Raw genomic sequence first — 24,255 nt, forward strand, 5'->3', positions numbered from 1 at the left:
GTCTGGTTTTCTTGCAGGACCTTGCGCTCCAAGCTCATTCCTGCTTTTGCATTTGCTGCTCCTTCACCTTCCCTCTGATCTTTTCTTTCTCACTCTTTTACTTCATTTAGGACTCCGATGAACATCCTTGACTCTCATTTTCTAAAATAACTGCCAGCTCCATCCTTTCACAAATGCCTTAGGAGTAATCAAGGTGATCTTAGCCAATTGCTTTTCTGGTCTCTGCGTTATTTCACTTCTCTTATTTATTGCATTTTTTAGTTAAACCCTTACTCTAGCAATTGATTGTATACTGCCTTACGATATATTTTGTATTACCTAAATAAATGGTATACAATATAAAAAATTCTATTAGTTTTGTTCCAAATAGATAGATAATTTAATTGAGGTAACACTGGTTTATAACATGTTTCAGGTGTGCAACATTTTAATTCAAAATCTGTATGCAATACATCATGCTCACCACCAAAAGTGTAGTTTCCATCTGTCAACATACAAATGATGCTCTTTTCCAGTTTCATCCTCCCTTCACCCACATTCCCTTCTGATAACCACCAATCTGTTGTCTGCCTCTATGAGTTTTTTTGTGGTTTGTTCATTTGCTTTTGTTTTGTTTGTTTTTGCTTAATGATATTTTTGTATTGCAAATATGAAAGAAATCATACAGTATTTGTCTTTTTCCTTCTGATTTATTTCACATAGCATGATACACGCAAGGTGCATTCATATTGTCACAAATGGTAGTGTTTCACATTTTTATGGCTGACTATTATTGCACTGTATATATATGGTAGAGAGGGGGGGAAGAGAGAGAGAGAGAGAGAGAGAGAGAGAGAGAGAGAGAGAGAGAGAGAGAGAGAGAGAGAGGAGATAGAGATTTTGGTTGCCTCCCATACACACCCTGGCTGGGGATAAAATCTACAACCCAGGTATGTGCCCTGACCGGGAATGGAACCCATAACCTTTTGGTGTATTAGATGATGCTTCAACCAACTGAGCCACCCAGACAGGGCTACTATATCTGCTTTAGCCATTTATCTGTCTGTGGACATTTAGGTTGTTTCCATATCTTGGATATTATAAAAAATGCTGCAATGAACACAGATGTGCATATATATTTTTGAATACAGATGGCCAACAGGCACATGAAAGGATGTTCAACATCACCAATTATTAGGGAAATGCAAATCAAAAGCACAATGAGATGTCATAATGGCCATCATAAAAAGAGATAAGAAATAACAAGTTGGAGGGGATAAGGAGACAAGGGAACCCTTTTACACTGCATGCACAGAGGAACTTGGGAAAAGTATTATTATTGTCTCCCGTGTTTCTAAAGCTCAGAGAGGTTAGGTGACTTGCCTCAAGTAAAACAGCTGGAGAATGGCAAACTTGGAACTGGGAGTCTTATTCAAAATCCAGTCTTCTTTCCACTACATCACAGCTCTTTTCATATCTGGGAGGTTTTCTGGTTTGCTACATGACTGACAGGTCCCATGTGTACTGCAGAGCTGAGTTCATTTCAACATGCCTGGAGTGTATATTATGGGTAAAGCTCTGTTGTAGTCACTGCAAGAGATGTGAAGATAAAAAAGACAAAGAACATAATCCCAAGGAGCTTTTACAATCTAGTAAAATAACATCTATATAACTATGTTCTAAGATAACGTGTAAGTAATGGAGGCATAAAAAAGTGAGGATTTGGGTTAGGTCTGAACCAATGACTTGGTGGGGGAAAGCTTGTTAAATCTTATTTACTGCTATACACTCACTATGTGCCTGGCAAAAAGTTGGACTCAATAAATACCTGTCAGGCGTGGCCGGTGTGGCTGAGTGGTTGAGAATAGACCTATGAATCAGGAGGTCCCGGTTTGATTCCCAGTCAGGGCACATGCCCTGGTTGCAGGCTAAATCCCCAGTAGGGGATGTGCAGGAGGCAGCTGATCAATGTTTCTCATCGATGTTTCTATCTCTCTTTCCTTCTTCCTTCCTCTCTCTCTAAAAATCAATCAAGACATATTGGAAAAAAAAATACCTGTTATGAAAATTATTGAATATCAATTTTTGACAGGCAAGTAACAATTATATAGCAGTAAACAGGAAGTAGACTCTGGCTAGCCTAAGTAATAAAAGTTAACAAAAAGTTAGGGAAATAGAGAATTTATTGAAAAGATAGTGCTGAGGGTCTGGGATGGAGCGGGAACTGGGGAAAGGGGACAATGGGGATAAAGGAGGGACATCTGTAATATTCTCCATAATAAAGATAAATAAAAAATACAGTGGGACATTTCAGAGTTAAGGGAAGAGTTGACTCAGAAAGGGCAGGGAAAAGGTCAGCACTGGATTCAAGAGCAATTTATGGATCTTCTCTCCAGCTTTAATGTGACTCCCCTTCATCTCCCGTAACCCCAAACTGTTCCCATTCAAAATGCCATGTGCTTGGGAGAGAGAAATTGACTGTCTCAGTTGGGTCAGGGATCTTCCCTTGGAATTAGTTTTTATCACCAATAGGGAAGGTTTACATATCACAGACATCAGACATGCCCATTACAGAACAACCTATGGTTTCAAATCACTTCCAAAGAAGGTAAATTCTTGTTAATCAGAAATCTACTACATCCTGTGTGATGTCTACTAAAATCTAATCAATAGGAATAAGATTGAGGGAATGCATTATTAATATTCCAAGCCTTTTCCTGTCATAAGAACTTTCTGACATCAGTAAGCTAACCAACAGAGAATGTCTGAGCTAGAAGGAGCCTGTGGTAACCATTGATTCAACCTCACTGTACGATGAGAAATATGAGGCCCTTGCATGCAGTCTTACATACAGTCACACAGCAAATAAGTGGTAGTAGTGGGTTACAGGAAATTTCTGACCTTTAATTCTGTGGGACTTTTCTCTGCCTATGCTCCACAGTGCTCGGCACTGGTACCTTTCAAACATCCCCATGATATCATGCTCAGGTATTGGTAGCAACCTAGCAAGAGTTATCTGTCATCCATGGCCAGAAGTCCAGAGATTTTGGCCAAGCTGAGTAGGTTGTATGATCAGGCAGACAGCTGAGTTAGGACACACAATGGATAAATAATCAAGGACATGTCAATGACAGCTTAAGACAGAGGGTTTTTATCCTCTGGAGTTTTCTCTTCTTGAGGCTAAAGAGCTCTAGATCCTTCCATTGGAAAAGGGAAGTGACTGCCTCATATGACTTGTATCAAGGTCATTGCTTACAGAATTGCTCAAACCACACTTCTAGCTTTAGGTAACAAATGTCCCTAATTACAGCTGCCTCCCTTCATCTTTAACCAAATAACATCCAGCAAAACGGGGTGTCTGCTCTTCCCAGTGTCATGACCGAACATCAATTTACTTTAGGAAACACACTGTAGTGCAGTGATGGCGAATCTTTTGAGCTCGGCGTGTCAGCATTTGGAAAACCCTAACTTAACTCTGGTGCCGTGTCACATATAGAATTTTTTTGATATTTGAAACCATAGTCAAACAAAGACTTATATTTTTGATATTTATTTTATATATTTAAATGCCATTTAACAAAGAAAAATCAAGCAAAAAAATGAGTTCGCATGCCACTTACACGCGTGTCATAGGTTCACCATCACTGCTGTAGTGGGAAAGTGTTTCTATCTGGAGCTATACTACCTGGGTTCAAATCCCAGCTTTACCATTTCCTAAGGAGGTGATTTTTGGCAAGTCATTCTCTCTCCTTGGGCTTTTGTTTTCTCACCTGTAAAATGAGGATAATAATAATACCTACTTCATAGGGAGGCTGTGAGAATCAAATTAGTTAATGCATCCTTGGAGGTATGAGAGAGCATATGCAGATATTCTGACTCCAAAGTAAGAAACACATCTAGAGACAAAGCTGCCCTTAGTTCAGATGACCAGGTCCTCAACAACTATGTTCCCTAGCACTGCTTGACAAAGCTAAGGACACTTAAGCCAACCACTAGCAATAAACTGCAAGCCCTAAAAGCCAATATAAAAGTACATTGCCCTGGGGTCACTTCTCCAAATACCATTGCTAACTCAGCTTACGGGCAAGGTATCCAGATGGATGTTCTAAGGGAGAATAGATGGGGCAAGTGATTCATAATAGGTGTGTCTCTCTTTGCTGCCTTCTTTTTTGCTTTGATTCTTGTTAAAGTGATAACACCCAGCCCGGCTGGTGTGGCTCAGTGGTTGTATAAAAACAGGCAGCCCTCAGAGGAAATGTGGCACACCTGATGGAAATGCCCAGCACCTGGGCTGACCCTCAGGGTGGCTTGCTAACATGTCTCAGTGGTTGCCAAGGGTATCACTGAACCACCATCACCCTGAACAAACTGAGGAATTCTTGGGAGGGAGCCAGGTCATCTAGGAATAGTATGTGGTGGACAGACCCTTCTATGTATGACAGCAAGAAGGTGTGGAAACAGCCCAGCTGGTGTAGCTCAGTGGTTAAGTGTCCATTCCCAGTCAGGACACATGCCTGGGTTGTGGGCTCGATCCCCAGTGTAGGGTGTATAGGAGGCAGCTGATCAATGATTCTCTCTCATCATTGATGTTTCTCTCTCTCTCTCTCTCTCTCTCCTTCTGCCTTCCTCTGAAATCAACATATATTAATATATATATTTATTAAAAAGTGATAACACCCACGTATATCCTAGAAGATATCACCTTCCATCATTCTTTCAACGAATATTAACTGAGCCCTACTATGTGGCAGCCATTGTTTAGTATGCTGAGTTTAGAGCAGAGAACAAACAGATGAAGTCTCTGCTCTTACTGAGCTTATGCTCTAGTGCAGTGGTTCTCAACCTGTGGGTCGCGACCCCTTTGGCGGTCGAACGACCCTTTCACAGGGGTCGCCTAAGACCATCCTGCATATCAGATATTTACATTATGATTCATAACAGTAGCAACATTACAGTGATGAAGTAGCAATGAAAATAATTTTGTGGTTGGGTCACAACATGAGGAACTGTGTTTAAAGGGCCAGAAGGTGGAGAACCACTGCTCTAGTGGGAGAGACTTTACCACAGAAGCAAACGCACATATGAGATTGTTTTAGACTGTGATCAGTGTTGTGATAAAAAAAAAACAAAATGGGATAAGGTCACAGAGAGTACCTGGCCATGGGAGTTACTTTAATTTGGGTGGTCAGGGAAAGCTTCCCTGAGATTGAAACAATATTGCAGCCCACCATAGGTAGAACCAGATAGAAATGAAAGGAATGCAAAGTCCCTGAGGTCAGACAGATCAGCATATTGGGGGAAAAAAAGATCAGTGTGGCTAATAGAGAGTGAACAAGGGTTTTATAAATCAAGTCAAAGAGGTAGGCAGGGGCTGGATCTAAAAATGCTGGCGGGGCCAGGGCGGTGGTAGCGGAAATGGTGATAAGTGGTCAGATTCTGATTTTGAAGATAGAGCCAACAGGATTTCTTGAAGAGTCGGTGTCGAGGATGGCTCAGGAATTTTTGCCCTGAGCAACCAGGTATTTTACCATACACTGGAATGGAGAATGGTATTGCACATGATTTCTGATGGATCATCTGGAGTTCCCCTAATTGTGGAGGGCACTTCAAGGCCCTTCTCTGCCTACTTAGGCAGTGAGGGGTGGTGGGGGACTGCTGTTTGGGGTGAGTTAGAGGCATGAAACACATTTCTGGGAATCCTCCCCTTCTCTTCTCCTATTCTGGTCCGAAATATGGAGACTTAACACAGATGAGATTTAGAGAAGACTTGAATATACTGAGTCAGGCCAAACCAAGAGGCCCCAAAGACAGGGGATCTGCTGTAGCCACTTCAGTCCAGAAACTGTAAGGAAGTGGGCGGCGCCAGAGAGGGCGCTGCACAAACTTTCTTGGCTATCTGGAGCCAAAGGAGCCACTTTTTTTTCCTTTTCTTTCTTTCTTTTTTTTAAAACCAGAAACAAAGTAAAGAAAATAGATGGGGTAGAGTATGGCGTGGCCTGGCCGGCCCGGAAGGACTTTGGGTGGAGCGGACTGTGAAAGCTTCGGGGCAGAGGGGGAGGGGGAGCCTCCACTAGCAACTAAGCTTAGCTTCCTAAACTCAGCAGAAAGGTCAGAGGAATTGCAGGAAAGGCCAGGCGCCCGGGCATTCTGTCTGCCCGCCAAAGACGGACGAAAACCCAAGTTGTGCGATGCAGCTTTAAAGGGGCTGGTGATTGACAGAATGTGTAGCAGTGGATGGGGTGGAGCCGCTGGGTGGGGTCTGGGACCGGCAGCTGGGAGAAACCAAAAGGAAGAAAAAAGAAAACCATTGCCCCTGATTATCGCTAATGCCGGGCGGGGAAAGCTAGTCAGAAAGGGAGGAAAAGGAGGGCTTTAGAGCTCACCTCCACTCCCACCCACGGTCAACTCTCTCCAACCCTTCGGTCTCCTTTGGAGATCATTCAAATCGAGTGTACACCGGCCCTGGTCGGTGCCCATTACCTCCAACTCGCCACTGAACTAGGTTTGCAGTACGAGGGAGTGAGGACCCCGAGTCCATCAGCTCAACCCCAGCCCCGCCCCGTCCGTTGGCCCTGGCCCCAGGCTGGGAGGAGAGGATGCCTCCGGAGGCGCAGAATCCAAAAGTAAGTCCCTTTCATTTTGCCTACCTACCCTTTTTTCCCCTTCCTTTTGCCCCCCTCACTGGGGTCTCCGCTGGGCGGCGAAGGAGCCACCTTATAGAAGGAGACTCTTTCAAGGAGGATCCTGAGGGTGGAGCAGGGTGGGGTAAGAAAGGGAGGGAAGGGGAGGAGGGGTGGCGCTAGGGGAGCTGCCACCCCTGGCATAGGCGCGCTCAGAGTTGGATGTTTGTATGGTTTGGTGCCTCGATTACCCCTCAGATCATTAGAGCCTCGACTTACCCTCTCCAGGAGTTCTTTCTTTTTGTCACACTCCAGCATCCTTATCAGGTTGCTTAAAGCCTCTAGCTGTGAGTTGGGAGGGCTCCATCTTGCCTGGCTTCTTAAAGGGACAGTGCACTAGTTCAACTGAGGGAAATCTGTATTGGAAATTCAATTTCGAGAAGGACAGCAGTGACTCGCCTTACTATGACACTCTGAGTTTTGGGGATATTTGCATGGGAAGGATAGCTTTTTCTCCCCTATACCAACCTCCACACTTGGTTCTGATATCCAGCTGATTATCAGGAGGCGCACCCTGAAGTTGCACATTAGTTAACTGCAGTCGATTTAGCAGTTTTAGGTGGATGGAAAATTTTCTGTTTCCTAAGAGGTGCCATGGCAGTGCAGATGACTTGAAAAAAAAAAAGAATTCATTCTACAACTATTTCTTGAATGCTAGATTCATTGCCTGTGGCTGATCCCACGGCAGAGCGGTGTCTATTACTATGTCAAGACCATGTCGAGTGATGCCACTGACTCCTTGCTTAACAGATTGGTGGCCAAGATTCCTTCTTAGGATATGGAGATGTGTGTTGAATTTTATTCCAACATTTACCAAGCATCCATCACGTGAAAGTTCCAATGGTTCCCGCTTATGTTTTTCCTGTAGTACCAGGCAGCCACACGCCCAAGCCCAGGTCGCTGGGAGATGCAGCTGGAAGAGATAAGAACTCAAGGCTAAATGGCATGCAAAAGGCCAACGGGAGTTTGCTTCAATAGGGAAGCTAAGGCCACCTTGGATGACCTGCCTTGCCCGTGTCCATGTCCAGTCAGGAAGATTGTGCTGGGGAGAAGGGCTTCACCAGCTCCCTTCTGAGGTTAAATAAAGAACTGGTGTGGTGGAGACTTGTTAGAAGGGTCTCGGATGGACCAGTGGCATCTCTCCCGCGTTTGTCTCTCTCATCTTTCTGCTTAGGGAGAGTGGCAGGACTGGGTGGAGCCTAATGATATCCCACAGGTTACAGACATGAATACGTGTTGTTTGAGGTTTGAGGGCTAGCATTTCACTCTGAAAGTTTCTGTTCGGTGGATGGAATGCCACAGCTCCCAGTGCTCTGCAATTTACCAGTTCAGCTGTCTCTGGTATTAAATGCAAGTCACAGAGCTCCTCCCTCCTTTAATGTGTTGGGTTTCATTGCATCCCAGTGCCAACTCCCATCAAGGGCATGTGTTAGTTCTAGGTTCCTAGGCAACATTTAAGTAAAGCACCTTCCTCCATCCCCTCTCTCCTCAGTTGATTTTCCAAACCGCAAAGGGACCTTATTGTGAGCGGCCATATCATTGAGTCCACTGGATTCAGATAAAAAAAAGAAAGCCTCACTTAGAAGTATTTCCCCCTAAAGTCACTGGCCTATGGGCTCCTATAAACAAAGGAAACATAAATTCAACTGGCACTCTTCCTTACTTTCGTCAGTGGGCGTACAGTCTTGACGCAGAGCCAAGAACCACTTGTACATGTCACACCCACTGAAGTCTGCTATCCACACCCTTGCATGGAGGGTGGAGAAGCAACTATGTGTTGGTGCCATACCCAGCCTCCTGCAGTTGGTATGCATGGACTATGTTAGGAACAGGTATGCTTCCATTTTCACATTTGATTGTCCCTTTGTGTTCGTATTGGTTTGTTTTCCTTTGGGAGAATTTCTAGTTGTAGGATATGGGAACTAGGCGGTTCGGAGCTCTCATAAAATACCATTGCTGAAATATGGTTATTTTCTTCCTAGGACAATGAAAGGGTTGTGAACCCACTAACGGCTCACAGGCAAGCAATAGAAATCCTTTCCAAGGACTTCTAGTGACTTCCCCAGAGCGATTTAAATTGTTTGCTGTCATTCATTCTGCTTCCTGGGATTGGGGAGAATTTCTATCTATTTGGAGGCAAAAAGGTTTCGGGGGGATAATTGTAAAAAGGATATTTTGTGCTTTCTCTGTAGTAGAGAGTAGAAGTAGAAGTAATTTTGACCCTCAAGTTCCCTTCTCAAATGCCTGTATCTGGTGACCTAGGCTGTTCGTGCCTAGACTAGATCAGCTTGCTCGTACATTTACTTTGGTATGAGTTCTTTCCTGGTTGTTGCTCAGCCTTCAAGGTCGAGGAGCTGTGATAAACAAAGGTATCAACACAATGTGCATTGTGATATGATGTTCTTTAATTAATTCATTGAACAAATATTTAGTAGGAATCTACTCTGTGTCATCACTGCACAGACTGGGGAATTTTATCTAATGAGGGTGTGTTGGTGGAGGGGAAAGCCAATAAACAATAAAGGTATTTGTTGGGTGGGGATAAGGTGGGAGAAAGAATAGAAGGCATTTGGGATTGGGGAGATATATTTACTATAGTGCAGTTAAAGAAAATTTCTCTTATACGGTGGTATTTAAAAATATACCTGAGTGAAATGAGAGCCAGCCATAATGCCTGAGTGATTGGGGTAGTAGACACAGGAAAGAGAATGTGCAAAGGCTTGATGTGTTCAGGGAATTGAACCCGGGACCCTTCAGTCTGCAGGCAAACGCTTTTATCTACTGCGTATCACTGGAGTGGAGAGGAAGAGAGTCGTAGGACATGTGGTCAGAGGGACCTATATAGAGGGCCTGATCATATAGGACCTTACAAAAATTTTGACTTTTATACCGAGTAAAAGCCATTTTTTAAATCTTTATTGTTTAAAATATTATAGATTTCCCCCCTTTGTTTCCCCATTGACCCCCCTCCCCTTCAGACCTTCACCACCCTATTGTCTATGTCTACGGTTATGCATACAAGTTCTTTGGTTGATCACTTCCTACTACCCCCTCACTCCTGCCTTCCCTCTGAGAATCATCAGTCTGTTCCATGCTTCTATGTCTCTGGATCTATTTTGTCCATCAGTTTATTTGTTCATTAGATTCCACATATGATTGAGATCATGTGATGTGATACTTGTCTTTCTCTGACCGGTTTATTTTGCTTACCATCTCCGGGCCCCTCCATGCTGTCTCAAAGGGTAAGAGATCCTTCTTTTTACAGCTACATAGAATTCCATGGTGTAAATGTACCACAGCTTTTTTATTCACTCATCTACTGATAGGCACTTGGGCTGTTTCCAGATCTTAGCTATTGTAAATTGTGCAGCTATGAACATAGGGGTGCATATATTCTTTCTGACTGGTGTTTCAGGATTCTTAGGATATATTCCTAGAAGTGGGAGTAAAAGTCACTTTTAAAGAAAATAAGTAATCAACAATTATTTTACTTAAAATTCTACTCTAGAATATCAATATGGTTTATGTTTTTATGCTTTGGATGGAATGTTTCTTTTTCTTTTTTTTAATCCTCACCCAAGGATATTCTTCCATTGATTTTTAGAGAGAGGGAAAAACAGAGAGAAATATTGATGTGAGAGAGACACATTAATTGGTTGCCTCCTGCAACCGAGGTGCGTGCCCTTGATTGGAATTAAAACCGGGACCCTTCAATCTGCAGGTCGACATTCTATCCACTGAGCCAAACTGGCCAGGGCTGGATAGAATGTTTCTTTAAAGATAAAACTTAATAAGCTTATTGCTGAATTCATGTCAACTGATACAATTTAATTTCATACTAACCATTGTTGTATAATACAATTACCTGGAAAAGGTTTCGGACACATTTGAAACTACTTAAATATAAAAAGCCTTTTCAATGCACTTGAATAAGAAATCACAGTAAATTTATTAGCACTAGAAAAATATTTAAGCTTTTAAAGAAAACTTCACAAGGTTCTACTCTATCATGAAACTGAAAATTATTCACTTGGAATTTAAAAAAAAAAACCTTTTAGTCTTTTTGGTCTCACAAGATTTCTTTTAAGCTATTCTCTGTCCTTCTCCCCAAGTCCTTCCCCGTGGGGAAGTATGTTTCATGTATCGTTTTGTTTGATCCTCACAATAATGTCGTGAGGTAGGCACTATTGTCATCTCCATTTTATAGCAAGGAAGTTGAGACGTGGGAAAGTAAAGTACTTAAGGTCACACAGTAAGTGGAAGAGGATCCATTCTCTCCTGTACCTTCTAAGAAGTTGTTCCAACAGCTTTCTTCTCTCGTCTTCACTTTCTTTTTCTTCTTTGATTCTCTCACCCATCCAAACATTCCCACCTAATATATAGTATATAACTAACATTTACTGAAGACCTACTGTGTGCTCAGCCCTCTATACACTTTACATGTATCAATTCATATAATAAAACAATCCTATCCACTATATACTGTTATTTCCCCCGTTTTTCAGTAAGGGAAATGGGGGCACAGAAAAATCAAGCTATTGTAAATAATGCTGCAATGATCATAGGGGTGCATATATTCTTTTGAATTAGTGTTTCGGGGTTTCTTTGGATAAATTCCCAGAATTGGAATCACGGGGTCATAAGGCAGTTCCAATTTTAATTTTTTTAAAAATATATTTTATTGATTTTTTACAGAGAAGAAGGGAGAGGGATAGAGAGTCAGAAACATCGATGAGAGAGATACATCGATCAGCCGCCTCCTGCACATCCCCCAGTGGGGATGTGCCCGCAACCCAGGTACATGCCCTTGACCGCAGTCGAACCTGGGACCCTTCAGTCCGCAGGCCGACGCTCTATCCACTGAGCCAAACCGGTTTCGGCTCCAATTTTAATTTTTTTGAGGAAGCTCCATACTGCCCTCCACAGTGACTGCAGTTGTGGAATTGTGCACCTGAAGCTATGATTTTGTTAACCAGTGCCACCCCAATCAATTCAATAAAAAAGGGGGAAATTTCCAGAAATAAACAATTCATAAGTTAAAAAAAAAAATGAAGCAACTTGCTCAAGAAGTATAGGTAGGATTTGGATGGTCAGAGTGGAAGGGAAAGGGCATTCTAAACAGAAAGAATCGTATAGCCAAAGGCAGCATCAATACAATGTGGGCCTAGAGGGGAATGGAATAAGGCTAGGGAAGGGCTCTTATGAGGTTAGATAACTCTACTTTTGGTGATAATATAGGTGGGGCAAAATTAGCTGCTGGAAAACCAGGAATGTCAATATTCTTCCTCTGTAGTGTCTCAGGGAAACAGCCAGGTTTCAACGAATGTTATTGTCTAGCTCATGTTACCTGATGCTCAGATGGATGGTATTATGTTGTTTGGCAAGTTGTTCCCTGAGCTGGGGACACTTTTGCTGGTCAATGATGGCATGGTAGTAGAGCAGAAAATATTCAGAGGAGTTTAGAGTGCTTTTTGCTGCTGTAGCGGAATGCGATCTGTAGCTTTGGTTTATTTAAACCTGACTATACATTAACCATTTCCGCATATATAAGGCAGATAGCTTTGAAAGGGGGAAGCAACATTCATTCATTCATCTTATTTGCTTTTTCAACATACATGCCCTGAGAACGCTATGTGTGGCCAGCTCTGTGCTACAGGCTGGGGTACAAAAATATATTACCTCAACCTTGCCCTCGAACTCAGCTGGGAGACAAAGTTCTACCAAACAAGTAGTATCTGTTCACATACTGTATGCAAAGGACCATGTTAAGCCCTTTGCATGTTTCTCATGTAAATTCATCATGGGATTTTACTCATTTTGTTGATAAAGACACTGAAGATTACAGGAAGGCTGAGGAGACTCAAGGAGGGAGGAATTTGGAAATTGACAAGTAAGCAAATCATTAATATGAGCAGGAAAGATGTGGGTGACATTGGGGGTCAAGGAGTCAGAGAGGACTTGCTATAGGAGTGATGCTTGAGTCTTAAAAGAGAAATATGAATTTTCAAGGCAAGTAGAGAAAGTAAGGACATTATAAAAGGAATATCATGTGTCAATGAATGGAGGTTCCAGAGAGGTGGTGTATTTAGGAAATAGTGAGCATAAGAATGTTCTGGGTCAGTGGCAGGAAAAAAAGACTGGAAAAGTAGACAGAATCAGGACACAACTATAAATAAAGGAGTCTCTGTTTTTTATAGGCACAGTATTAAGAGCACTTTCCCCAAAAGTCATTCTTTACTTTAAAAAACCTTAGGGATTACATAAACAGCTGCTTCGTGTGCTAAATAGAGAAACTAGAGACATCTTTAGCACCGTGTCATTCAACAGAGACCAGAAAAATTTCTGGGGCCGGAAGGTAGACACAAACCTGAGTACTCATTGAACCCCCAAGAGTCATTGCAATCAGGGAAAAAGGGTGAGATCTGTACTTTCTGGGAGGCCAGAGTAATAGTATGGCTGCTAGTCAGATATTCAAACAATATTCATAACAACAACAAAAATAGCATTCATAAGTGTGACAGGTATTCCATTTGATAAACGGAGAAACTACAGCTCTTCAAATCTATGACCATACCTGTAAGGAAACTGGGAAAATTCTGCTAATAATCAGCAGAACTTGAATTTGACCAGATAGTTTGGCTTTTGCAATCCACATTTCTGATCACTATATGTTTAGCTAGCTAGTCAGCAAGACCAAAAGGAAATAGATCAAGGTTGGCCCAAATATCAGTGTAATGCAGCACAAATGGGTATACATGAAAAATATAGTAATAGATGCAAGATTTAGGAAGTAAGGAAACAGCAGGTGAGATAGGAAATTTGCTGACTGAGGTCACGATTCAGGGGTCTGCAAACCACACTGAGGCCACAGATGTACTTTATATTGACAATGTTTTCTAGAATTTGATTTCATTACCAGTGGATATGAGTGGAATTTTTCATGTGAAACAGGTAGGGAACGTCTCTTCTGCAGGCCGTATAAGGCCCATGAAATCATTTGGTCTGGCCCTGCCAGGGCATTAGGGGTGAGTTAATGAAATGTTTGACCAAATATAGCAGGCTAATTTTTAAGTGGATCATTTTGTATGGCCCGGGAAGGATGTTATAAATATCCAAATGGCCCTTGGCAGGAAAAAGGGTCCCCACCCCTGATGTAAAATATAGGTTTGCAACTTTCTTGAAAAACTTGAAATACTTCGCATCACTGGGCCTAGACTGCTGCATGGTGACAGTCACCAGGACCTGAGCAGCAGCTGCCCCTTTAGACATGTTATTTATTCATTTCTATCCTTTAGTTGCAAAAGCCGAAACCAGCTGGAGCTAGTTTAAGCGCAAGAGGAATGTGACTGACTCTTGGGAATGAACGGAGTTTTGGAAATGGGAAGTTGTTGGGAACTCAGGCTGTTTTTAATTTTTATTTTTTATTTTTTCGGTGTCTCCTATCTGGTTCCCTCTGCACGTCAGCTTATTTTTTTTCTCACTTAGTAGATGAGAGCACGGAGTGGGCAAGAGATACCTTCGTTATCTCCTAAGTTCATATGTTACAGTTCAGTCTCATAGAAAGCTACTGGCTGGCTTAGTACCAATGACCAAGTCACAGGGAATGGGCACTGATCGATCGAGTCAGTTGCCTACCCCTAGATAAGTGACCTTTGGCCCAGGAGGCTAGGGTTATGTAATGGAAACAAGGGGCACACATTTATAAATCAGATAGGAGATATAAGGGGATCGTTATGTGTGGAGCAGACACTTCCAAATATATCCCCTGTACCACGGATATTTGGGTTCTACTCACTTTGTGGTAGCTTCTGGTATTCTCTTGGAGATCTTTCAACCTACTGCAAGCCTGGCCTATCTGATCTGCTTGCCAGGTTTAGACCTGTTATTTTGGGAGGGTTTAGGGTTCACTTCACCCGCATTGTTCTTATTACAAAGCAATTTGAGGCCCAAATTGCCAGAATACCCTACCCTGCTTTTCTTTTAGCACTTTGAATCCCACAGGGCTTCCTTCCTCCAGTCGCTTAAAATCACCTTATTCATCATTATAATGACCTTAGGCCACTGAATAAGGCCTGGTGACTGCATTCTGAAAGTTAATAGCCCTGGATGAAAAGGGGGCAGGCAGGTCTAAAGGAGAGCAGCTAATGGTGATGTGCTCAGGACTGAAGAATTGGCAAAAGTTCCATTCATAAGTGTAATGCCTGGGCTTTAGAATTAGACAGGATGACGGGGATTTACTGTGTTTTTCTTCTTGGATTCCTTTGACGCAAAGAGCTTTCCAAGTTTTGTGGTTCCCAGCTGAGGCTTTGGACACTTCTTGTTTCAATGATTTTTTTTTTTCCAAGGACTTCAAAGTTCCCTTCCGAATATTCCTTACAAAAGTAGCAGTTGATATAGAAAGATTTCACTCTCAGCCCAAGCTTTGGGGTGCAGGGATTGCTAGTCCTAGAGAGGATGTTGAGAGGGAAGCTCCCCCCCCCCCCGCCCCCGCACCCTGCTCCTGAAAGTACTGAAGTAAGCTGCCCAGTCTGAAACTATTCTCTCTCAAGATCATGAGATGGATTCCTTCCAAAGGAATTCAAGCTCTGCCCCAGTCCTGCAGCCTCTTCTGGCATTTGCTTTGCCTTTTATAAATAGAATAGAATTATCCTGACTTCCTCAAGCAGAGTTGCTTATTGCCAGGGTAATATTCTACACTCTTCAGTGCAAAGAGAGAAGAACTCAGAGCCAAAGCCAGGAAACTTCCTAGAAAGAGAAATTTCACTTAGGACATTTGAAATCTGAGCAGACATTGGTTTGCTTTCTCTTTCCTCTTTATTGAAGTTAACAATGCAATAAAGTGACTATGGTTCTGTTACTTTGGATCCTCTCTCTCTTGCCTCTAGCTCCTTTAGTTGGCAGCTTAAGACAGCATTTATTGCAAATGCCAATAAAAGTTAACATTTATTGAGCAATTACTATATGCAAGACACTGCTCTAAATTCTTTACAATACCTATCTGGTAATTGTTATGATGATTACATAACACATAAAAGTATAATGTTCAGTCAGTAAATGGTAGTATTCATATATGTGCTATCTTCTCTCTTCTCCCTTAAAAAGTACTTGGATTTGGTTCAGTATAAGCTCACGCTTTCCAATCTCAGAGGGAAAATCCTGGCTGCTTCACCATCCTTTCATCCAACCCCACAGTAACTGATCCAAGATTTTTAAATATTTTCAACTGCCCATTCATACCTACCCCCAACTTTGGCCTCCTTAACTTGCTGATGAAATTATATAGATTCTCTCATTTTCCTTTCACTTCACTTAAGTCAGTACTGCTCAAACTTCAATGTATATAAATCAACTACAATTCTGCTTACAATGCAGATTTTGAATCAGAAGGTCTGGGGTGGGACCTGAGGAAATTCTATATTTCTAACAAATTTCTGGGTGATACAGATACTGTTGGGTGGATAACATTTTCTGTAGCATGGCTCTAAAAAAGGCCAAGGTTCACCAATATCCCTCTCTCTCTCTCTCTTCCTCTCTCTCTCTCTCTCTCTCTCTCTCTCTCACTTTTATAGATGAAGAGACTGAGACTCTAACTCAAAAAAGATAAATGCACCCTAATGTTCATTGTGGCATTATTTAATTCTTTACAATAGCCAAGACATGGAGATGATCTAAGTGTTCATTGATAGATGAATACATAAAGAATCTATATATATAAAAGGCTAATATGCAAAGTGTCCCCTCAGGAGTTTGACCGAGAGACCAGGAGTTCAATCACTTGCTATGACGTGTGCTGACCACCAGGGGGTGGCATGGGATGAAGGGAGGCCCTGGCTGGCAGCCAGCAGCCAGGGAAGGGAGGCCCCACTGGCAGCTGGCAGTCAGGGAAGGGAGGTCCTGGCCGGCAGTTGGAAGGCCCCAATTCGCCCTGATCACAGGCCAGGCCTAGGGACCCTACCCGTGCATGAATTTTGTGCACCAGGCCTTGTGTGTGTGTGTGTGTGTGTGTGTGTGTGTGTGTGTGTGTGTGTGTGTGTATATAAATAAATTAGCCATAACAAGAAAGAAATATGTAAGTGGATCTTGAGTGCATATGATAAATGAAATAAGTCAGACAGGGAAAGACAAATACCATATGATCTCACTTGTATGTGCAATCTAAAAAGAACCCTCATAGATACAGAGAACAGATGCGTGGTTACCAAAGCAGGGTGTGGAATGGCAAAATGGGTGAAGGTAGTCAAAAGGTATAAACTTCCAGTTATCAAATAAGTAAATCACGTGGCTGTAATGTATTGCATGATAATTATAGTTAGTAATACTGTAATGCATACTTGAAAGTTGCTTCAGGACTTATGTTTGGGTCTTTGATCCATTTTGAGCCAGTTTTTTAATATGGGGACAAGTAATAGTCTAGCTTCATTCATTTGCATGTGGCTTTAAATTTCATTAATATGTGGGATAGAAGCCGAAACCGGTTTGGCTCAGTGGATAGAGCGTCGGCTTGCGGACTGAATGGTCCCAGGTTCGATTCCGATCAAGGGCATGTACCTGGGTTGCGGGCACATCTCCAGTAGGAGATGTGCAGGAGGCAGCTGATCGATGTTTCTCTCTCATCGATGTTTCTGACTATCTCTCTCCCTTCCTCTCTGTAAAATATCAATAAAATATATTTAAAAAAATATGTGGGATAGAAAACTGAAAGCAACAAATTAACAAACAAAACCTCATAGACACAGACAACAATATGGTGGTTACCAGAAGAGAAGGTAGATAAGGGTGTAATGAAGGGTAGAGAGGGTCAAGTGTATGGTGACAGAAGGAGATTTGACTTTGGGTGGTGAACACACAATACAATATACAGATGATGCCTCATAGAATTGTACACTTGAAGCCTATATAATTTTATTAACCAACTCGTGGCCTAGTGCATGGATTTGTGCACATTGAAAGGAAATTAATTAGAAGAAAGATTTGTGTGGTAATTACATTACTGCAAAAAATTACATGTCAAAATAGTATATATAATATAGTATTATAAAATTCAAATACAAAATATTTTAATATCGCTATTTGCCCTTTCTCTATAATAGAGGTGTGAGAGATGAAAGAAAATTAGTAAAATGTATATGAAAATAATATATAAATTGATTAGTAAGTAAACAATAACAACATGATTTAAAAACAACCAAAACATGATATAAAAACAACATTAATAAAAACAATGACTGATAAATTGATTAAACTTATTCTAATATCTCCCTGTATACCACATTAAGAGTAAAAACACTTTTAGAGTGCTTGACTAATTTAATGTCACACACATGCTCTTCGAACTCGAGAGAAAGCAACATATAACTGAAAAAAGGTTCAGGTAGGAATATTCCTCTCTGTCTAGAGTTTGTCCTTGTGATTTATTAATAATGCGTGAGTCAACATTTATTTTTAAATTGCCAGTGTGCGTCATATGTACCGGTTGGTCGTCGGATGGATGGTCAGATGTACGTATGGTTAGTCACTTAGCCTTTTATATATATAGATGTCATCCCAATAAATTTAATTAAAAATGTTAAGTGATTTTCTCAGGGTCATATAGATTGACAGCTGTCAGAGGGATGAGGGGTTAGGGGGCTGGATGAAGTAGGTGAGGAGATTAAGCAAAAAAAACCTCATAGACACAGACAACAGTATGGTGATTACTAGAGGGAAAGGGGGTGGGGTCAAGTGGAAGAGGATAAAGGGGGATAAATGGTGATGGAAGGAGACTTGATCTGGGGTGGTGAACACAGTACAATATACAGGGGATGTATTCTAGAGTTGTACACCTGAAACCTATATAATTTCATTAACCATGTCACCCGAATAAATTCAATACATTTGTTAAAAGAAAAAAAGCATGATTTAAAATAATTAGTTTCTCCATCCAGCTAATGTAGCTTATACACCTGCTCTATTGGACTCTAACTTTGTAATTGTCATATTTTGGCTTTCTAAGAATAGTCACTATATCCTCCTGTGGTGTTCCAGGGCAACCCTGTCTGCCAAAGGCTGTCCATCTGCATGAAGACCTCCTGAGATGAGAATTTGACTAGATGAACATGTGGCATACATGATGGAGAATTCTATGGGTCACTAAGAAGAGCTGGTTGTCATGAGCCATTTCTGACAGAGAGAAGATTTCCAAGTGAATGATTGCAATATGTGCAGTTAGAGGGTCAGTTAGAGCATCAAGGAAAGTAACATAATGTAGCGATTAAGAGCAGAGACATTGGCCCTAACCAGTTTGGCTCAGTGGATAGAGCATCGGCCTGCAGACTGAAGGGTCCCAGGTTTGATTCCAGTCAAGGGCACATGCCTGGGTTGTGGTCTTGATCCCCAGTAGGGAGTGTACAGGAGGCAGCCAAACAATGATTCTCCCTCATCATTGATGTTTCTCTCTCTCTAAAAGTATATATTTTTTTAAAAGAGCAAAGGCACTGGAGTAAGTAGACAAACCTGGGTTCAGGTCCTACTTCTTCTACTTTCTGTGTAGGACCTTAAGCTGTTTAGCCTTTCAGAATCTCAGAATGATGATATTGTACCTAACTCATGGGGATGTGAGGATTAAGTGTGCTAGTGCATAAAAGTTCTTAGCACAGTCACACTGAGTGATAGTTATTTTTGATCCTCCAGCAGCATCCCCCACTTCCAGGTAGCTAAGCCCTCTGGAAAAATTTTACAAATTTTGTAAGGCCTGTCTCCAAGCCTTTCCTGATCCCCTTCTCCTGTGACATTTATCCAATTTTTTGCCTGACAATTATAAATATACTTGCCTCATCCCTCCTTGCTAGACTGAAAGTATCTCAAGGACAGCGATGATATCTAAGTCCTTCCACAAAGACTAACGGAGTGCCCTGCTATGATATGGTAGACACTCAGTATATGTTAAGCCAGGTTAGATTGAACTGATTTATATTTAAAATGTACTTACAAACAAGGACCAGCACTTTTTGTCATGTTGTAACTCTGCTATTGGCCTTAACATCCCTTCTTTCCAGAAATCCAACATATGTTTCACATTGATTGTTCCAGATTATTTGGCACAGATGTGAGTTGGGAGTTCACAGTTTCCAAGGAAGGATCTTTTCTGTAACACAGCAGGTGATAGAGACCAAAATGGCAACAGACACTGTCAGGTTAATTCAATAAATATTTATTGAGGGTGTTATATGTAAGATTGTGCTAAATCTATGGGGGTATGCAGAGCTCCAGGGGAGAGAAGGAATGGAGGGGTCTATTTATTTTAGGGAGGAGTGAAGATATATAAATCCTGACCATTGTATACTCTGAATGTTTTTGACCTCCCTAAATCCATATGTTAAAATCCTAACCCTCAAAGGTAATGGCATTAGTAGGTGGAGCCTTTGGGAGGTACTTATGTCATTTAGGTGAAACCTTCAGGAGTGGGATTAGAGACCCTGACACATAGTGGGAGCTCAATAAAAAGCTGTTGAATGAACAAAAATGGGATCAGTGCTTTACAAAAGAGGCCCTAAAGAGATCCTTAGCTCTGCCACCATGTGAGGACAAGGTACCAACCATGAACCCAGAAGAGGGCCCTCACCTGACTATGCAGGCACCTTGATCTTGGACATCTCTGCCTCTAGAACTGTGAGAAATAAAATTCTGTTGTTTATAAGCCACCCAGTTCTGTGACATTTTGTTATAGCAGCTGAACAAACTAAGACAGACTGGAGAAAATATATATATATATATATTTAATATATATATATATTTAATATATATAATTTATTTAATTTTTTGGCTAGCGACTGAGGCTTCAAAACGTCCCAGGTCTGGGTAGCTAATGAATGGTGTGTGCGATGATTCTTTGGAGGGGTGAAGACTGCCTAAGGACCTTGATAGATTTGTTTTAAAAAATTTAGAGCAGTGGTTCTCAATCTTGGCTGTATTTTGGAAACACCTGGCATGGGGATTTAAAAAATAGTGATGTTTGGGTCCCAACTGGCAGATATTCTGATGCCATTGGTCTGGGGTGCCTTTTGGGCACTGATAGTGTTTTTAAGTCTTCCCCAGTGATCCAAATGTGCAACCAAGGTGGAAAGTCACGGCTTCAGAGTCATATTTCTGAGGGAGCCCAAAGTGGTTTGGTTCAGGTCAGTACTTCTGGCTTGAGTAAGATAAAAATTAGTCTATTTATTTCAAGGACATTCCACAGTATGATTTGGTCATCTCTTTCTTGGAGGGAAAAATACTCTTTCATGACAGAATCATTATCATGACTCTAAGGGATTCATTTAATCACTTGTATGTTTATGCAGGAAACATGGAAAAAGACTATATTAATTTTCTATTGCTGCTTTAACAAATTACCACAAATTTGGCTTAAAACAACACACATTTATTATGTTATAGTTCTGGAGTTCAGAAAGTCTAAAATCAGGGTGTTGGCAGGACAGCATTGTTTCTGGAATGTCTAGTGGATAATCTATTTAATTGCCTTTTTCAGCTTCTAGAGGCTAATCATATTCCTTGGCTCATAGTCCCATTTTTCTGACCTCTCTTTTTGTTGTCACATCTTCTCTGACTCGTCTCTCTCTCTCTAATAAGGACTCTTGATTATATAAGAAGCATCTGGATAATCCAGGACAATCTCCCCATCTCAAGATCCTTAATTTAGTCCCATTTGCAAAGTTTCCTTGGCCATATAAAGTAACTTGTTCATAGGTTCCAGGGATTAGGATGTGGACTTCTTTGGAAGATCCTCATTGAGTCAACTACGGGGCCTAATGATGACAATGCCACTATGGCTGCGAATATTTACTTATGTCCTCTAAGCCACAGGACAAACATTTAATGCTTTTTCTTTTTTTTTACCGTGGGCTGGGTCCTATGCTTAATGCATTAATGACTTTATTTCAGTTAATGTTAGGAGGTGGCTACGACTATTATCCTCATATTTCAGATGACAAAACTGAGACTAATAGAGATTAAGTGACTTGCTCAAATCATATAACAACTAGGCCAGATTGCAAACCCAATGGTTCAGTAACCTAACCATTGTGCAATACAATTTCTTCTAGTAACTCTGACTTTAAGGGCCTAGGCCAGTGGTCGGCAAACCGCGGCTCACGAGCTCTTTGGCCCCTTGAGTGTGGCTCTTCCACAAAATACCACGTGCGGGCGCGCACATACAGTGCGATTGAAACTTCGTGGCCCATGCACAGAAGTCGGTTTTCGGCCTGGGCGAGTCTATTTTGAAGAAGTGGCGTTAGAAGAAGTGGGGGGTGTCGGTCGGTCAGGCGACGGGAGACGCAGTGCAGGCCGCGGGATATGCAGCGCGGGGGGGGGGGGGGGGGGGGGGGAGGTGCGCGGGGTTCATGCATGAGTTGAGGATGGGAGAGTTGGAAGGGGTCGACCTCAGCGAATGTACCTCAATCAGATTGAGGACGTTTTTAGCAAAGGCCAGCTTAGGAGCACCCTAATTAAGTTAATAACAATGTACCTACCTATATAGTTTAAGTTTAAAAAATTTGGCTCTCAAAAGAAATTTCAGTCATACTGTTGATATTTGGCTCTGTTGACTAATGAGTTTGCTGACCACTGGCTTAGGTGAATTTCTTTTTCTGAGCCTCAGAGTCTTGATTTTTCTCATCTAAAGATAGAAACAAGACAAATACATAAAGGGGCATCTTCGGAGAATTTTTGTGAATGGGAGTAGGTTTGGGAGCCAACAGGAAAAGTCTCTTTACCATGCTGACAGACTAATCAAAGGAGTCTTTATTGCTTATGTATTTTGAAGTGATGCTATAATAATGATGACAGAGGTGGGCTTTATCATTTACAGGAGTTCGGAGTGGCTTTAACTCTTACAGGTCTCGAGGGCAGGCATTATGATCTAAAATATATTTCAGTTCACCAGATGTAGCTTTAGTGGGCTGAAATGGTACCTGGGTAAGCAGAGTCCAAAGCTACCATTTCCATAATTACATCACTTACTAAGTACTTACTTACCTTGTGTCAGGCAGGGTTCCATTGGATATTCGTGACAACTCTATAAGGTAAATACTATTAATATAACTTTTTAAAAAAAATAAGAATTATTTTATTTATTTTTTATCGTTTAAACTATTACATATGTCTTCTTTCCCCCCCTACCCACCCCCCCACCGGCCACTCAATATAACTTTTTTTCAGATGTGAAAATGGAGGCACAGGCCAGTTAAGTACCATACCCAAGGTCACACAGATAATAAGTGGAAGAGTTTGGATTCAAGCATCCATCCTTTCCCATCCCTTTTGAGAAGCTGTTCCATTAGCTAATCCCCCACAAAAGTTACCAAATACACTTGATTAAACCTGAACCTATCTATCTAATTCGTGGTCAGGTTGTATCTTGAGCAGCAGTTTTTCCTGCTTTGTGTCTTTACTCTGTGCTTTTCTAGCTCTCTCCCTTGGACTGCAGCGTGCTTTTGTTCTAAAACTAAAGCTGGTGCGGTGTGTCTTTGGCAGTTTGAGGTGGAGCATCTGCCAAAGAGATCTGACTGCAAGTTTGAGTGCTCACATGGAGCCGGACATGGCAGGGACAGGTGTGATGAGTTGGAGCCAGCCAGGGACTCTGAGAGGAAGATGATCTCTGTTGCAATAGAGTGCTTATGAGAGAAAAGGTGGCCCAATGGAATGCAATAATAAGGATTGATGAAAGGGCTAGTGAAAAACAATTACTCTCATGTCCATTCTGCGGGGGGTTGATTAGGAAGCCTTCTCTCCCCCGCCATCCCGTGGCCTTGTGTTCTGCCAGAAATCAGTGTTATGACCAAAGGGCCAGAAACTGTTTGTTCCTAAAAAGAGCTCGGAAAGCCGGGGGGATTGAGAAACAGGGTGAGCACCAGCTTGGTGTGGTTATAGTTCTTCACTTTAAACAATAAATTAAAAAAATTTTTCCAGCTTTATTAAGATAATATTGATATATATCATTGTGTAAGTTTAAGGTGTGTAACATGATGATTTGGTATACATATATATTGCAAAACTTTTATTACAATATACGGTTAATTAACACATCTATCGCCTTGCATAAGTAGCATTTATTTTTTATGATGAGAACATTAGTTCTTTTTTTAAAAATATAATTTTATTGACTTCAGAGAGGAAGGGTGAGGGAGAGAGAGATAGAAACATCAGTGATGAGAGAGAATCATTGATCGGCTGCCTCCTGCATGCCCTCTACTAGGGAGCAAGCCTGCAATCTGGGCGTGTGCCCTTGACCAGAATCAATCCTGGGACCCTTCAGTCTGCAGGCAGATGCTCTATCCACTGAGCCAAACCAGCTAGGGCAGAACATTAGTTCTTTTAGCTACTTTCAAGTATATAATACAGTATTGTTAACTATAGTCACTATGCTGTATATTAGATCCCCATAACTTATTGCTTTTAAATAAAGAGGGGAGGGGAGAGATTGAGCTTCAGTCCTCAAATGTCCATTTGAGCTTCATGCTTTAAACCCTATCACATGGCAAATGTTTGTGTCCCTGTATTCTCTTTTTCTTTTCCTTTTTCTCTTGTAATGCTGGTCCCTGGAGTTTAATTTGGTTTAAGA

The 24,255-nt window shown here is 41.6% G+C and overlaps 1 protein-coding gene and 1 long non-coding RNA gene across 4 annotated transcripts in view; both read left to right on the plus strand.

Annotated features, from left to right (window-relative positions):
- Window positions 1–6,072: 6,072 nt before the first annotated feature.
- KLF8 (Kruppel like factor 8) overlaps window positions 6,073–24,255 on the plus strand; it is a 75,118-nt gene continuing 56,935 nt past the window's right edge. For 2 of the 3 annotated variants that reach the window (XM_036305445.1, XM_036305449.1), the window contains exon 1: window positions 8,394–8,491. In XM_036305445.1, coding sequence (XP_036161338.1) covers window positions 8,479–8,491 — 13 coding nt within the window. In that variant the 5' untranslated portion in view covers window positions 8,394–8,478. Of the gene's footprint in view, window positions 6,603–8,393; window positions 8,492–24,255 lie in introns of those variants that run through there. The other variant, XM_036305447.1, reaches the window with a different exon arrangement.
- LOC118654161 lies at window positions 18,112–22,718 on the plus strand. The gene is made up of 4 exons (XR_004966978.1): window positions 18,112–18,166; window positions 18,684–18,870; window positions 19,728–19,831; window positions 22,685–22,718. It is a non-coding gene; the product is annotated as an uncharacterized LOC118654161 (long non-coding RNA).

This window comes from Myotis myotis, unplaced genomic scaffold (assembly GCF_014108235.1).
Source record: "Myotis myotis isolate mMyoMyo1 unplaced genomic scaffold, mMyoMyo1.p scaffold_m19_p_4, whole genome shotgun sequence".
NCBI classification, from domain to species: domain Eukaryota; kingdom Metazoa; phylum Chordata; class Mammalia; order Chiroptera; family Vespertilionidae; genus Myotis; species Myotis myotis.